Source organism: Pituophis catenifer, unplaced genomic scaffold (assembly GCF_029215685.1).
Source record: "Pituophis catenifer annectens isolate HBS135680 unplaced genomic scaffold, rPitCat1.0.hap2 SCAF_9, whole genome shotgun sequence".
NCBI lineage: Eukaryota > Metazoa > Chordata > Lepidosauria > Squamata > Colubridae > Pituophis > Pituophis catenifer.
The window spans coordinates 24,896,275-24,911,601 of record NW_027256889.1 but is presented as its reverse complement, the minus strand read 5'-3'; the positions used below and the strand labels follow the sequence as shown (position 1 = coordinate 24,911,601).

Below are 15,327 nucleotides of genomic sequence, written 5' to 3'. Positions count from 1 at the left end.
CTGCTTTTGAGTTCTTAGATGCGAACCAGAACAGAAATAAAACCACATGAACTCTCTAACTGGATCTCTTAGGGCAGAGGTCTTCAAACTTGGCCGCTTTAAGACTGGTGGGCTTCCGGGAGTTGAAGTCCACCAGTCTTAAAGCGGCCAAGTTTGAAGACCTCTAGTTTAGCGGGGGAAAAAAGGATGAGGTAAAAAACAAAAGCCCTCACGTCTTGCCCTTTTATAGCGTTGACGCTCGCGAAGCCCCGCCCCGCCAGGGTGAGTGACAGCTGATCCGCCCACGTTCGTGCGCCACGCGAGGGTCCTCTCGTCCAATCAAACTAGAACCGGGGGGAGGGTGGAGGGGCGGGGAGAGAAAAAGGAAGGGCGTTCCCCGCGCGACGAAGAAGGAAGATTCCATGGCGGCCAGTTACCCGTATGGACAGGTGAGGCGGGTGGGTGCGCGCGCGCGCGAGCGAAAGGAAGGACGCGTCGAGCCCACACCCCGCCGCAGTGGCTGACGGGAGCGAGGGTTTGAGTGGGCTCTCTATTGGAAGGGGCTTGGAAGTTGCCTAGGCAACCTGAAAAGGGCGGGGGGGGAGACAGAGAGAGCAGAGAGGATGATAGGCACCGGCAAGGAAACGAATCACCGCTTTTCAGTGACGCGGTGACGTCACGGCCAGGCCAATGGAGTACTGTAGTGACGTCATTGGTGTGTGTGGGGGGGGGTGGTAGATGATTGGGGGGATGGAGGGGAAAAGGAAAGAAGCTCCCCAAAAACAAGGCTTTTCATTGGATGGGGAATTCTGGGAGTTGAAGTCCACTCTTGCTGGCTGGAGCATTCTGGGAATTGAAGTCCTCCATCTTAACAGTTGCTGAGGGGTGAGTGACACCTTCTTGGGAAGCCTGGTCAGTTAGTTAATGCCAGTGGTGAAATCCAAATTTCTTTTACTACCGGTTCTGTGGGCGTGGTGTGGCTTAGTGGGTGTGGCAGGGGAAAGGATACTTCAAAATCCCCATTCCCACTCCAGAGGGAAGGATACTGCAAAATCCCCATTACCACCCTACTGCAGGGGAAGGATATTGCAAAATCCCCATTCCCACCCCACTCCAGGGGGAAGGATACTGCAAAATCCCTATTCCCACCCCACTCCATGGGAAAGATACTGCAAAATCCCCATTCCCTCCCCATTCCAGGGGAAGGATACTGCAAAATCCCCATTACCACCCCACTCCAGGGGAAGGATATTGCAAAATCCCCATTCTCTCCCCACTCCAGAGGGAAGGATACTGCAAAATCCCCATTACCACCCTACTGCAAGGGAAAGATATTGCAAAATCCCCATTCCCACCCCACTCAAGGGAAGGATACTGCAAAATCCCCCTTCCCTCCCCACTCCAGGGGAAAGATACTGCAAAATCCCCATTCCCTCCCCACTCCCGGGGAAAGATACTGCAAAATCTCCATTCCCACCCCACTCCTGGGAGAAGGATACTGCAAAATCTCCATTCCCACCCCACCCTGGGACCAGCCAGAGGTGGTATTTGCCGGTTCTCCGAACTACTCAAAATTTCCGTTACCGGTTCTCAAGAACTTGTCAGAACCTGCTGGATTTCACCCCTGGTTAATCTCAAGATGTTGTGCAAGCACTGGATGTAGGTTGCTATTTCGGCAAGAATGGGAAACGGGTTGTGTGAGGACGGCCCTCGATGGCTCTTCTGCAAGATGACCAAACCTTTGCATGCTGCCTCTTCCTATCATTCTTGGATAGCTCACAAGAAACACAGTGAAGCGACTATGAAACGCTCATAAAATCAGACTTAAAATGGATAAAAACCAGGGATTTAACCACCTATAGCAGAGGACTTGTGGACTTTAACTCCCAGAATTCTCCAGCCTGCTATGCTATGCTGTGCTATGCTATGCTATGCTATGCTGGCTGGAGAATTCTGGGAGTTGAAGTCCACAAGTCTTAAACCTGCCAAGTTTGAGGATCCCTGACCTATAGGTTCTTCTGTCCTGAAAGCAAGATTGGTGACAACTTGCTGCCTCAGAAGCACATTTACTCTTAGTTGTGTTTTATTATTTTTCATTTTTACTTTGTGTTACTATATTAAAATTTTCAAAGGGGTTCAACACCACGGGTTGCTAATGCAAGTTGGGCAGCTATATAAATTGAATGGAATTGAATAAATAAAATACTTCAAAATAAATCCATAAAATACTTCAGCAATCTGACTCCTGCATAAGGACCCAGGGGAGGGCAGAGGCTGCATTTAAGATTTAAGAGAAGGGCTGTGACTGGCAGAGGTTTTCTTGCAGAGAAGGGAGAAGTGCATTCGTTAAAATCTTGTCTCTTACACAGCTGTGCCTAAGCCCTGTTCATTTACTTTGCAATGAATCAGAATTTTCAAAAAATTGTTATCTACCTATGGGGCTCAGAATAACAGAAGAACAGAGTTGGGAGAAGACCTCTAGTCCAACCCTCTGCTCAAGATTCATACCTTCCATTAAGCCAGGATTGCATGGCTTATTGCAATATGTGAATCCAGCCTGTTTTGACCCCCTCCTGTATCTGTTCTGATGATTTTGTCTTTCCTGATTAAATTCCATTCCAAGTATAACAAAATGGATTCAGATGTCTCCCTTGATTACCTGGACCTCGCGGCCAAATTATTAATTGAGTCATCCACTCTGCCAGGAAATTGACTTATCAGTGCATGACTGAAATCAGTCAGCAAGGTTTTCTGAGACACAGCCACAAAAGTGGCGGGAGGTTTTCTTGCACCATTTCTTTCTTGCACTATGTGGAGAAAAAGAGTTGCATTGGAGGTCAAAGGCACCTTTTTCACTTCACTCTGGTATTAGGATATTGGATTATTGAATATTGAGTTTTAAGACTTCATTATTGGCTTGTAATCAGGAAGGTAGAATCTTGTCTCCTCTTCCTCAATGAATAGAATAGAGTAGAAATAGAATGGAATGGAATGGAATGGAATGGAATTCTTTATTGGCCAAGTGTGATTGGACACACAAGGAATTTGTCTTGATGCATATGCTCTCAGTGTACATAAAAGAAATTTGTCAGTTCATTTGTCAAGAACCATAAAGTACAACACTTAATGATAGTCATATCATATACCTTTCTAAGGTAGGTAAATTGAGGACCCAGTTTGTGGGGGCAATAAGCTGACTTTGTAAAAATATACAAAAGTATGAAGGCTATTGCTTAACGCATTGTAAGCCGCCCTGAGTTTCCGGAGAAATCAAATTAAAAAAATAAAAATATAAAAATATAATAATAAAACAGTTAACCAAACAGTTGGTTTAGCCTTGGGGTTGATAAACTGCTAAAATAAACCTTCCTTCTTCTTCACAACACTTTAAACTCATGCCCTGACCTACTTTAGCATGTTGTGCTAAATGTTCTTTGTTGTTTAGTGAAGTTAAATACATGGTTGCTCAGAGTTGAAGCTCAATGCCAAGGAGATTTTAAATATACATTAGTGTACTTGACTTAAGAATCAAAATTATCGTAGACTATTTCCAAGACACAGTTACAAGAGTTACAAGGTGCAAAGTATTGTATTTGCACCTTGTATTTGCACCTTAAGATTTTGAGGATTTGCCATCTTATAGGCCTATTTCATTTCCTAAAAGACTATTAGCTCTACACTAAATTGTCAGCTAATCGATAAAATGATTATTGGCAAAATTATCCATATGGATCAATCTGGCTTTATCCCAAATTGAAATATATCTACCCCATCAGGAAACTATTAAATATTATACAACTTAATAAAATTAATAAGTCTTCCCTAGCCGCTTGTTCTTGAGATATATTTAAAGCTTTTTGATTCTCCTGAAATACAATTTTAAAAAAAGTATTAATTAAAATTAAACTTGGAGTCAGTATTTGTAAGATAATTAAAAATATTTATGGGCCAATTGGAAGTTCAGACAATCTAAGTTGCTGTCAAAAGAGTATCTTATCCCGATTTCTCAGCTTGGCAACCAGTTCAGAGATTGAACCTGACACCTTCAACAGGTGAAATACCTGTTTTATAGCTGCACTTGTATTTTTTTCTACCCCCAAAAAATAATTTCTCTTTTCTTCTGGAGTAAGAAGAGTTGAAGACTTCACCAACACTAAAAAGTGGTGATTCAGTTCTGTTTTACCCTGATAACTTGATGAGGAGTTGGCAGGGGGGTCAGGTGAGATCAAAGCAGCAAGAATGCCATTGTGTGAATGATGTGAATCATGTAAAGGGGTATATTTTCCACCGTGACTACTTATTTATTTATACCACCAATTTCTATGAATGGAGACCCAATCATTCACAGCTTAGGGTATACCTTTTGTAAGGAGGTAGAGTGGAACAAGAACCATTTCACAACCAAGGAAGTTATGAAGAAGGGGAAAGGACCATTTCGCAACAAGGGAGTGAGAAACCTAGGTCCTGTGCTGATTCATTGTCTGCTTTTTTACAGTTCTTTCCTTCCTTCTTTTGTTCCTTGATAGGGCTATCCTGGGACTGCAGGACAGGCTCCAGGAGCTCCTCAAGGCGGCTATCCTGGTGGACAGTATGGAAGTGGACTGCCTTCTGGGGGACAGTATGGAAGTGGACTGCCTTCTGGGGGACAGTATGGGGGCCCAGCACCTGGAGGCCCGTATGGATCACCCCCCAGTGGAGGACCATATGGATATCCTTCCTCCGGCCCTCCGGGTGGAATGTATGGGAGTGGCCCAGTCCCAGGAGGGTCATATGGACAGCCTGCTAATCCCTATGGTGCTCCCCAACCTGCGCCCTATGGAGCAGGTGGTCCTGGAGGTGAGTGGTAGGATGCTTGTTTCAGTTCAGTTGTCATTGTTGAACTAGGGTATCCTGGTTTATCTGGAATTGCTCTACTGGCCATCCTTTCCCCCCCCCATCGGTTGCAATATTGCCCCCCCCTTTTTTTTAGCAAGCAAACATTTCAAATCAAGTCTGTTATCAGGTTTCCTCTCTAAGAACCAGTTAATCGTGATGCTCAAATTTGCATTTTTCCACTGCAGTGTTTTTGCCACGCGTCTACGAAAAACTTACTACCAGATCTGGAATTTCAAGTTATAATGAGAAATGTGCGGCGTCGTTAGTTGGTTTGTTCTTACTTGGGAGCATTTCTCAACTGGTTTGTGGTGTGGATCAAGAGCTACAAATATGTAGACAGCCGAGAAACTTTTAGAAAACTGGAATTTCAATTCTCCCTGCACATATAAAACCACAAATCTCCGGTGTGACGGGTTGTGACCCAAGTAGCATTTTTTTTCTGGACTAGCGACATTTTGCAAGTGTTGGAATACAGTAGCGCCTACATTTTGCAGACCTTTCGAGTAAAACCATCTCCCAAAGGAGGCAAACTTGTCTGTAGCTCCAGGGCTCCCTCGGCTACACGTTAAGGAACAAGCTATGTGTCTCTGACATCTCTCGCTTTTATGGACTGGTTCCGCAGCTGCGGCAGTCGGTGCCTGTTTTTTATTGCAAAATTGGAGAAACCATCCGTAATTTGAATTATTCATCTCCATTTAGACCAGGGGTTCAGAAAGGTGTCCCTATTGCATTATTTAAGGTCCCAAGGTGAGAACTGAAAAGTCCCAAAGTTGCCTTCTGTTGTGGTCTGCCAGCAGCCTGCAGAGCTGGCAGCGGAGTTGGACAGTGAGGAGGCTGGGGAGGAACATGGGCCAGTCCTGGAGTCTGGGGAAGGCTCAGACGAGGGCTCTGCATCAGAGGCAGTGATGGGGCCATGGCCATCTGGGAGTGATGCACGGACTCCAGAGCCTCCAGAGTCAGACATCAGAGAGGCAGAGGAACAGGAGGAGCCTGTGCCTAGTTCACAGATGCGCAGAGCTGCCAGAAGGCATGAACAGTTAAAACAAAAGGGACGACTCTGGAGTAAGGCCTGGAGATGCTTGACCCCTTCCATAAGGCTTAAAAGAGGAGCAAAGGCACATGGGCCCTTTGCAGAAAAGCAACATTGTTAATTCTGTTCCCAGTCGGCATCTCTGTTTGATTCTGAACTCCATGTGGCTTTGCCAAGTAGGTCTTTGGCAGCATGTCAAGGAAGATAAAGGTTGGTGATTATCCCGAAGGACTTCTCCCGAAGGACTTTTTGCAACTAATTGGGACTCAGCTGTGAATGAACGTAATTCACAGTTGTTGCAATAAAAGAGGTTTTTGGGACTACTCGTGTGTTTTAATGACTCAGGAAGCTAGGTCACAACACCTTCCTGAGGAGATGGACATAAAATTTTGCTTCTATGCAGAATCCTCCTAAACGCAGCAGCATTTGCATCCTGCTGAAGCGACGTGCCTTCTCCATGTTAGCCTTGAGCATTACAAATCATTGGAAAATACTCATTTATTTCCCTTCTGTTTTTATAAGATTTTGCATCCCACTGCCCAAGTGAACTTTCTTTTCTAGGGCTCACATTTAACATATCCATCCTATCTTTTTTGGGGGGAAGTGGGGGGAGGTTGATTCAGCAAATAAGTAGAAGGTTTGAGTCTCACCTTCTCCATTTGTCAGAAGCTTGCTTGATGTTTCCTGTCAATGTTGGTGAATACTTGGGCATGCTCTAGTCCGGGTGTCAGCAACCTGCGACTCCAGAGCCATATGCGGCTCTTTGGGCCCTCTGCTGTGGCTCCCTGTTGGGTGATCCACCACTGGCTGTCCCCACCCCTCGCCCTCCCCTCCCAGTCACTCCTCACCTGGCCTGAGAAGGTAAGGGCAATGGCGGGGGATGGAGAAACAGCCAGAGTAGAGACAGAGAAAAGGGGGGAGAGAGAGAGTCATAGAGAGATACAGAGAGACGGGGGGAGAAAAGGGGGAGGGAGGGAGGGAGAGAGAAAGAGATGTCAAAAGGGTTTTGTGGTTTGTGTTTTTTAACAACCGCTTTTCTGCCCTAATGACTGGCTGGGTAGGCATAGCTAGGGGAGTCATGTGACTGGTGGAAGTGAGTGACGTTGAGTTGGCCACACACACCTAGGTTTTGTGGCTCCCGGTGTTTTCTTTTCTGTGGGAAATGGGTCCAAATGGCTCTTTGAGTGTTTAAGGTTGTAGACCCCTGGGCTAGTCAAAGGCTCTGCCGTTCTCTGTATATGTTCTTTACATCGTGTTCTTTCTCACACAGGGCATGTTCCCTCTGGTGTGGACCCAGAAGCTTTCTCTTGGTTCCAGAGTGTAGATGCCGACCACAGTGGATACATCACGACCAAGGAGCTCAAGCAGGCCCTTGTCAACTCCAATTGGTCTGCCTTCAGCGATGATACTTGCTTAATGATGATGAGTAAGTTCAGGGTAAAAGAATTTATAGTTAGCATGGGGAAAAGCATGTGGGGACCCTGTAATGCTGTCGATCTGATTCCCCATCAGAGTCTCTAGAGCAGTGTTTCTCAACCTTGGAAGCTTGAAGATGGGTGGACTTCAACTCCCAGAACCCCCCAGACAGCAATGCTGACTGGGGGATTCTGGGAGTTGAAGTCCACCCATCTTCAAGCTTCCAAGGTTGAGAAACACTGCTCTAGAGCTAATTCTCTACTAGGATGTGGCTGTCAGAAGATCCAGTACATCCACGCATGACAGGTTCAGAAAGATTCCACGCAATATTTTCATAAAAGTTGTTTGCATTTGAATGTGAACAAAATAGAATCTGTGGCTTCCCTTATATTTGCATTTTCTTGAGTCAATATGATATATTTTTATTTTGTACCCAGGCTAGGTTTTCCCACTAAATCATCATTTATTATGATCGAAGACCAGCATTAAGAGTGTGAGGTACAAAGAATATAAAAACAAAAGAAATTAAAAAAATTTAGGAGTAAAAACAATGTTTTTATTATTTTATTATTTATTTATATATATATATATATATATATATATATATATATATATATATATATATATGTAGAGAGAGAGAGAGAGAGAGAGAGAGAGAGAGAGAGAGAGAGAGAGAGACACACACACACACATATATATATATATATATATATATATATATATATATATATATATATATGTCTTTTTCTTTTTTCGTAGGCTTTTATGTGCATATTCTTTCTAGCCAGGTTCTAGATCCAACTTAGCTTACGTAGGTGGAACCTGGCTAGAAAGAATACTATATATATATAGTCTAAATACTGTAAAAAACATGGAAAACAAAATCCATTTAATACAAATCTAATTCAAACAGGGATGATATGCGAGAGCAGCAGGGAGGTATAAAATCATCCTGTGCGCCTTGGGTATTTATGCAGCAATGATGAAATGAGACTTAATACGAATGTCTCTATAATGTAGGCACTGGAGAAGTCTTTTCAAGATATCATTCTGAAGAAATTAAGCTGCTGATCAATCCCTATTTACTCATCCCACTTGGAATAGGAAGAGATAATTGAAGCCATCAAAATTGACCCCCCCCCCTCCTTTGGTGCACAAATGCAAATTAAAGCATTTCCAACCAGCAGCAGCCCAGCTTCTTGTCTGGACACATCCGAGAAAGGAGTTCTATGCTCCTGTAGGCCTTTACTCCCTTTGGCTGAACATTCTTACTCAGGTTCTGCAAGGTGGCTTTAAATTTAGCTCAAGGAAGAGCTTCATGCCATGGAGGCAACCCGATTCTCTTCGTTGAAGCAGCATCTCACCTTGCCTCAGAATTTTCCCTACATCCCTCACCTTTCTCACTTGTGAAATCTGGGAGAGTCTTTTGATCAGACTTAATTGCTGGAGGTAATTCTGGTTTGGGCAGGTGCTGCTGGAGAAGACTGCAGTGAGACCCCAGCCTTCTCCAGCAGAAGGAAACTTCTATAGATGGGCGGAATGTCCTTCCAGCTGTTGCAAGGGCCAGAGGCTGATAAGCAGCTGCAAAATAAAGCAGCATGATTGTTTCTCTCCACTTTTAGAAGGGGGTCACTTTGCTTCAATTTTTCATCAATGCAGACCCCCTCTTTGAAGATTTGCACGACTCTGGCTCTTACCATTAGGGCATTTCCTCCCCCCCCCCGCCCCCCTTAGCATTCAACTAGAAACCGCCTTCCTGTCATTTATAACCATTCTGTGTCTGCACACTGGGATGACGGAGAATAAGCCTTGTCCTTCATCTGAACATTTTCCCTTCAGGTGTTTGAAGACTGTTCTCTTATCCCTCTCCATCCAACTTTAGCCTAAGGCTAAAGTTTCCAGCTCCTTCAATTCTCTCCTCCTTTGGAAGATCTCAAAGCTGGAGATCCATGAAATAAGTAAAATAAACAAATGTTATAGGCTGCTTTGCATGTAATAGAAAAGAGAGCAGAATAATAATATAATGAAGTGACTCAAACATCATGAAATGCTAAAGATAATTATAAACATAATTGCGCTTGAATTTCATGGATTTTGATGCTTCCCTCCCTCAAAGGAGCTACTCCTTTCAACAGCGCATTTTTCTTTCCCCCTGCAAACAAGGGAGAACTGATAGTTTTCTCCATGATGTTCCATAGCTAGTCATTTGAAACCCAAATGGGGCTACAGGTCTGCATGCATATATCTCCTCCTCAATATCTAAACCAGTAAATTGGGCTAAAGGACAAACATAGCTTCCTAAAGATAGTTCACCATTGCCTTTGGCATGTTTCAGGGAGAATCATTTTCTCAATTTCAGCCAAGTCTTCTTTCTGCTGTCTTAACTGAAATACAGATGGCATTCTAAGGAACAGGATAAACTTAGAGACAGAAGATGTTCTTAAATAGGTTCAAATGGTATGCTAGTGATTTTTTAAAATATTTTTTCCCTTCCAGTTTTTCCTGGGTTGAATAGATGGCTCCAGATTTTGGAAGCTTGTAAAAACCTTCATACCATTTTTGAGACTGCTCAAAAGTGGTATGACGCTCTCATCTCTCTTTCAGCTTTTGGTTAGGGGAAAATAGTTATTATATAGGCAATGAAACATTACTATTCAATGCTCCGCTCTTGCCTTTCTGTCTCGGCAGACATGTTTGATAAAAGCAAATCTGGTCGGATTGACCTCTATGGGTTTTCGGCCCTGTGGCGTTTTATTCAACAGTGGAGGAATCTGTTCCAGCAGTTCGATCGGGACCATTCAGGAAACATTACTTATAATGAGATGCACCAAGGTGAGACATTGAGGTTGTGGGGTGGCAATCTTTGCCGTTGATTTTGACTTCACCCATTCAGAAATGAGATTGTCGGGTCCTTGGAGCTCTTTGAGCTTGGTTGTTTTCTTGCAGGTAACATTTGCACCATTCCCTTCTAACACTGAAGATGTTACCTAGTTGGGTAATGAAACACCTGCAACCAACCAACCTAGTTCAGAAAGCACTGAAGATTTCAGCACCAGATAAGCAGGGATTAACACCAGACAAACAATACTCTGATCAAAGAACTGCCAAGGAAAAAAAATTACACCCCACCAACATTATCAGGGCAAGCCACTGTATATAAACAGAGTGAAAACCCGCTCCCTTCTGGCATTGATGATGTTATCTAGTTGGAGAATTAAACGTCTGCAAGAAAACAACCAAGCTCAGAGAGCACCAAGGTCCCCACAGTTAAGCTCTGAGCTTCTTCTATTAGAAATGAGATTCCCTGTGGGTTGGATTTCTAAGAGTGGTTGGGGATGGCATTCCAAAGGCAGGTTCTATTTTTTCCCAGGATTCCTCAGCTTGAAATCTTCTCCAAGGCTGGATCTACCATTGGATCAGCCCAGTGTTCTGTAGCTGTTATTGGCCTGGATCAATCCCAAAAAAACTTTCCTCTGTAAAGATCCTATGGTTCAATTTTGGGCATTTAAAAATCTGTTGACAATCAGCAGGTTACCTGGCAATCAAAGTAATACTGAGCTGTTGAGCCAGTCGTTTAATGAAAAGAGAAGCTTCTTCTACCTCTCTGATTCAGTTGGTCAGAAAGCCATGCCCCTAAGGTGGATGTAGACAGTGAGGGCTGAGCTTGGAGACGGAGAAAGAACTGGACCAGAGGTGGGTTTCAACAGGTTCTGACCAATTCTGGAGAACCGGTAGTGGAAATTTTGAGTACTTCAGAGAACCGGTAGTAATTATTCTGACTGGCCCCACCCCCATCTATCCCCGGCCTCCCGAGTCCTAGCTGATCGGGAGGGAATGGGGATTTTGCAGTAACCTTCCCCTGGAGTGGGGAGGAAATGGAGATTTTATAGTATCCTTCCCCTGCCACGCCCACCAAGCCATGCCACGCCCACCAAGCCACACCCACAGAACCGGTAGTAAAAAAATTCGAAACCCATCACTGAACTGGACTAAAAGGACTGGCAGCTGTAAGTCCACTCTAAGGAGAAGATGGAAAAGGAAGCAAAAATTGTGGGGGAAAAAAAACCTTAGTTTCCAATAATTGTTAGGTAGTTCTTCCATGTTGGAATGCTTGGCTGATATAAAAATATCAGTCATGCCACTCTGTCACCAATTATTTGAGTCATCAGCATGGTGGATTTTCACTAGGGATTAAGTGTGAGTTATGTGAGAGTTAGTTCTCACTTTGTCAGAGGAATACTGATATCCAATCTATCCATTGCCAAGACAAGAGACACTTCATTTGTTTATTCATTTAATAAATGTATATAGCCTCCCATCTACTCAAGACCGCCCAGAAATAATGCATAATAAACTATAAAAAATCCAGTTCAAAAGAACCAGGCTCAAGGACTCTAAAAATTACATTATCAACGTACCAAACAGAACTTGCCAGAGCTTGATTAAAATCCCAGCCTCGGGGTCTAGGAGAAGACCCAGGTATGTCTTTCCTATCTTCTGAAAGGCTAATAGCAGGGGTGAAATCCAGCAGGTTCTGACAGGTTCTGGAGAACCGGTAGTGGAAATTTTGAGCAGTTTAGAGAACCGGCAAATACCACCTCTGGCTGGCCCCAGAGTGGGGTGGGAATGGAGATTTTGCAATATCCTTCTCCCAGGAGTGGGGAGGGAATGAGGATTTTGCAGTATCCTTCCCCTGGAGTGGGGTGGTAATGGAAATTTTGCGGTATCCTTCCCCTGCCACGCCCACCAAGCCACGCCCACAGAACCAGTAGTAAAGAAATTTGGATTTCACCGCTGGCTAATAGTGTTGGGATTGTCAGGATCTCAGTGGGGAGGTGCCATAACAGAGAAGCTATGCTTCCTGGAGCCTTACCAGAGACATTGCTTCATTGATACGACCTGGAGCATGCCCACTTTTGCCAGTTCTGGTGGGATGGACAGAAACCACTGTCTTAACTCGATTTCATTGAGGGCCACATCAGGGTTGTGTTTCGGGATGGGGGTGGGGTTTGTGGCCAGCTCGACATCACTCATGTCGGGGCGCCTGTGGCGGCCCGAACACTCTGCCAGCGAAAACGGGCTCCTGAGCTCCATTTTCGGCCGCGATGGCCTCCTGCAGCCCTCTGCCAGCAAAAACGGAGCTCCATTTTTGTTGTCAGAGGCACCGCAGGCCAGTCCTTTGCTGTTTCCAGGGAGGCTCCACGGGCCAGATCTAAGCACACGCACACACGGGCCTTGAGTTTGACACCACTGGCCTAGGCAATCTGACAGTGAAGCTTTCACTCTCCCCCAAAAGAAAGTTTGATCAGGGCCACTGCATAGTTCAGGCAGAAGAAAGAACTGCCAAAATATAAACATTGATTTCCCTGTAAATAGGGCTCATTTTGATTCATAGCAGTCACTAGAATTCTTCCTTAATGTCTTCTTAGCTTTTCTGCAATGGATTACTGATTAGAAGGGGAAAAAAATCTTAATGCTTGTGAGATTCCAATAGAGCAGAGCAGAGCAGAGCAGAGCAGAACAGAACAGAACAGAACAGAACAGAACAGAACAGAACAGAATAGAATAGAATAGAATAGAATTTTATTGGCCAAGTGTGATTGGACACACAAGGAATTTGTCTTTGGTGCATACGCTCTCAGTGAACATAAAAGAAAAGATACATTCGTCAAGAATCATAAGGTACAACACTTAATGATAGTCGTAGGGAAACAGTCAATATAAATCTTAAGGATACCAGCAACATGGTTACAGTCATGCAGTCATTAGTGGAAGGAGATGGGTGATAGGAATGATGAGAAGAGTAATAGTAATGCAGACTTAGTGAATAGTTTGACAGTGTTGAAGGAATTATTTGTTTAGCAGAGTGATAGCGTTCAGGGAAAAACTGTCCTTGTGTCTAGTTGTTCTGGTGTGCAGTGCTCTATAGCGTCATTTTGAGGGTAGGAGTTGAAACAGTTTATGTCCAGGATGCGAGGGGTCTGTAAATATTTTCCCAGCCCTCTTTTTGACTCGTGCAGTATACAGGTCCTCAATGGAAGACAGGTTGGTAGCCATTGTTTCTTCTGCAGTTCTTATTATCCTCTGAAGTCGTGTCTGTCTTGTTGGGTTGCAGAGCCAAACCAGACAGTTATAGAGGTGCAGATGACAGACTCAATAATTCCTCTGTAGAACTGGATCAGCAGCTCCTTGGGCAGTTTGAGCTTTCCGAGCTGGCGCAGAAAGAACATTCTTTGTTGTGCTTTTTTGATGACGTTTTTGATGTTAGATGTCCATCTAACTCTATCGCATTTATATTGCTTTCCTTTCAGCTCTTTGCCAAATGGGGTACAACTTGAGCCCCCAGTTTTCCCAGCTGCTGGTGTCCCGTTATTCACAGAAGGGCTGCACTCCTGGCATCCAATTGGACCGCTTCATTCACATCTGCACTCTCCTCCAAACCATGACTGAAGCCTTCCGGGAGAAAGATACTGGCATGACGGGCACTGCACGGATCAGCTACGAAGATTTCCTCATGATGTCTGCTACTCGCATGTTATGAAACCTTTCCTTCTGAGAAACAGAGGATGGGGCTAACACTGAGGACCCTGCGTTGGACTGTTGGCTTTCCAGCAAGACAGAGAAGGAAAGGCACAAGGTGTTCAGAAGGAAGGAAACGGAAACTGCCATCATTTATTTCTATGAAGCTGATGCCTCAGTTCTACAAGTGGACTCTTTTGACATTGTTCAGCAGATAGGTTTGATTGTTGTGGATTGTTGTTGCTTCATGTAACTCCTAAGGGAAGAAATTGCTCACTCTATTACTTTTCCCCAAAGAGGTCCTTCCAGATAACACTGGAATTTTAATTCCCAGAATCCTTCAGCCAGGTTGGTTGAAGATTCCGTTCGAATTGGAAGTCCAAAATAATCTGGAGGCACCAAGTCAGGAGAAACCAGCACCATGGCACCTGATACCCTCTTCCCTAGATTTTCTTCTTTGGCCCCAGGTATAAAATCATATAAATCTTCAATTTTTTATTTTTTATATTTAAATTTGATTTATATGCTGCCCTTCTCCGGAGACTCAGGGCGGCTTACAATGCGTTAAGCAATAGCCTTCATTCTTTTGTATATTTTATACAAAGTCAGCTTATTGCCCCCACAAATATTGCCCCCACAAACTGGGTCCTCATTTCACCTACCTTAGAAAGGATGGAAGGCTGAGTCAACCTTGAGCCTTGGAGAGATTCGAACCAGCAGAAATTGCAGGCAGCTGTGTTAATGACAGGGTGCACTAAACCACTGTACTATCAAGGCCCTTTAATTTAGGATTTTAGGATTTAGGATTATCTTCCGGCTTCAGAGCAAGTAGCCCAGCGTATCAAATAATATCTCTTTCTTCTGAATTTTCCACCTGCATGTTGCTATGAATTTACATGGGTCTACCTTGAGCAAAAAGTGCCCCGTAAGGACAGACTGAGGCTTCTCTCCCTGATGCCCATTTCAAGTCCCAGTTTGCCATTAGGAGGTAACCAGCATTCCACCCACCCATCCTGCCAACATTTCTTTTTTGAGTGGGACATTTCGTGTTCTCTGCATCTCCAGGTTATCACTCTTCGCTTCGAAACTACAGGTCCTCTTGCCAATCATTAACTTAGGTGCTTGTATTTTTTCTTGCCAACATTTTGCTTGTAACTTTTCATGGTGGCCCAAATCATGGTGAACGATGTGCCAGCTAGAGATTTATGATTTATACTTGAATGCAATGTACAATAAACAATCCCAAGCACTGTGATTCTTCTTCTCTTCCTCCTCCTTCAGTGTAATAAATCTCTAGAGTTACATAGGGACAGAATGACACAGCCTAATTTAAAACTCTATTAAAAAAAAAGCTGAGATACAGATGTGATAACTAAAACATGGTTAGAAGCTGGAGAATGAATAGAATTAGAATATAGAATAGAATAGAACAGAACAGAATAGAATAGAAATCTTTATTGGCCAAGTGTGATTGGACACACAAGGAATTTGTCTTGGTGCATATGCTC

General features: G+C 43.9%; 1 protein-coding gene across 1 annotated transcript; it reads left to right on the top strand.

Annotated features, from left to right (window-relative positions):
- Window positions 1-380: 380 nt before the first annotated feature.
- On the top strand, window positions 381-15,074 carry PEF1 (penta-EF-hand domain containing 1). Its single transcript, XM_070949451.1, has 5 exons — window positions 381-428; window positions 4,506-4,815; window positions 7,155-7,310; window positions 9,989-10,132; window positions 13,612-15,074. Exons 1-5 carry the CDS (start codon window positions 402-404, stop codon window positions 13,839-13,841), a joined length of 867 nt encoding a protein of 288 aa, XP_070805552.1. The 5' UTR covers window positions 381-401; the 3' UTR covers window positions 13,842-15,074.
- Window positions 15,075-15,327: the final 253 nt, after the last annotated feature.

Bases quoted from the DNA above. Each gene is read 5' to 3' on its own strand.
- PEF1 (XM_070949451.1), top strand. From the start codon at position 402: ATGGCGGCCAGTTACCCGTATGGACAG. The intron at 7,311-9,988 runs GTAAGTTCAGGG...CTGTCTCGGCAG, and splicing joins TACTTGCTTAATGATGATGA to ACATGTTTGATAAAAGCAAA. The intron at 10,133-13,611 runs GTGAGACATTGA...CTTTCCTTTCAG, and splicing joins TTATAATGAGATGCACCAAG to CTCTTTGCCAAATGGGGTAC.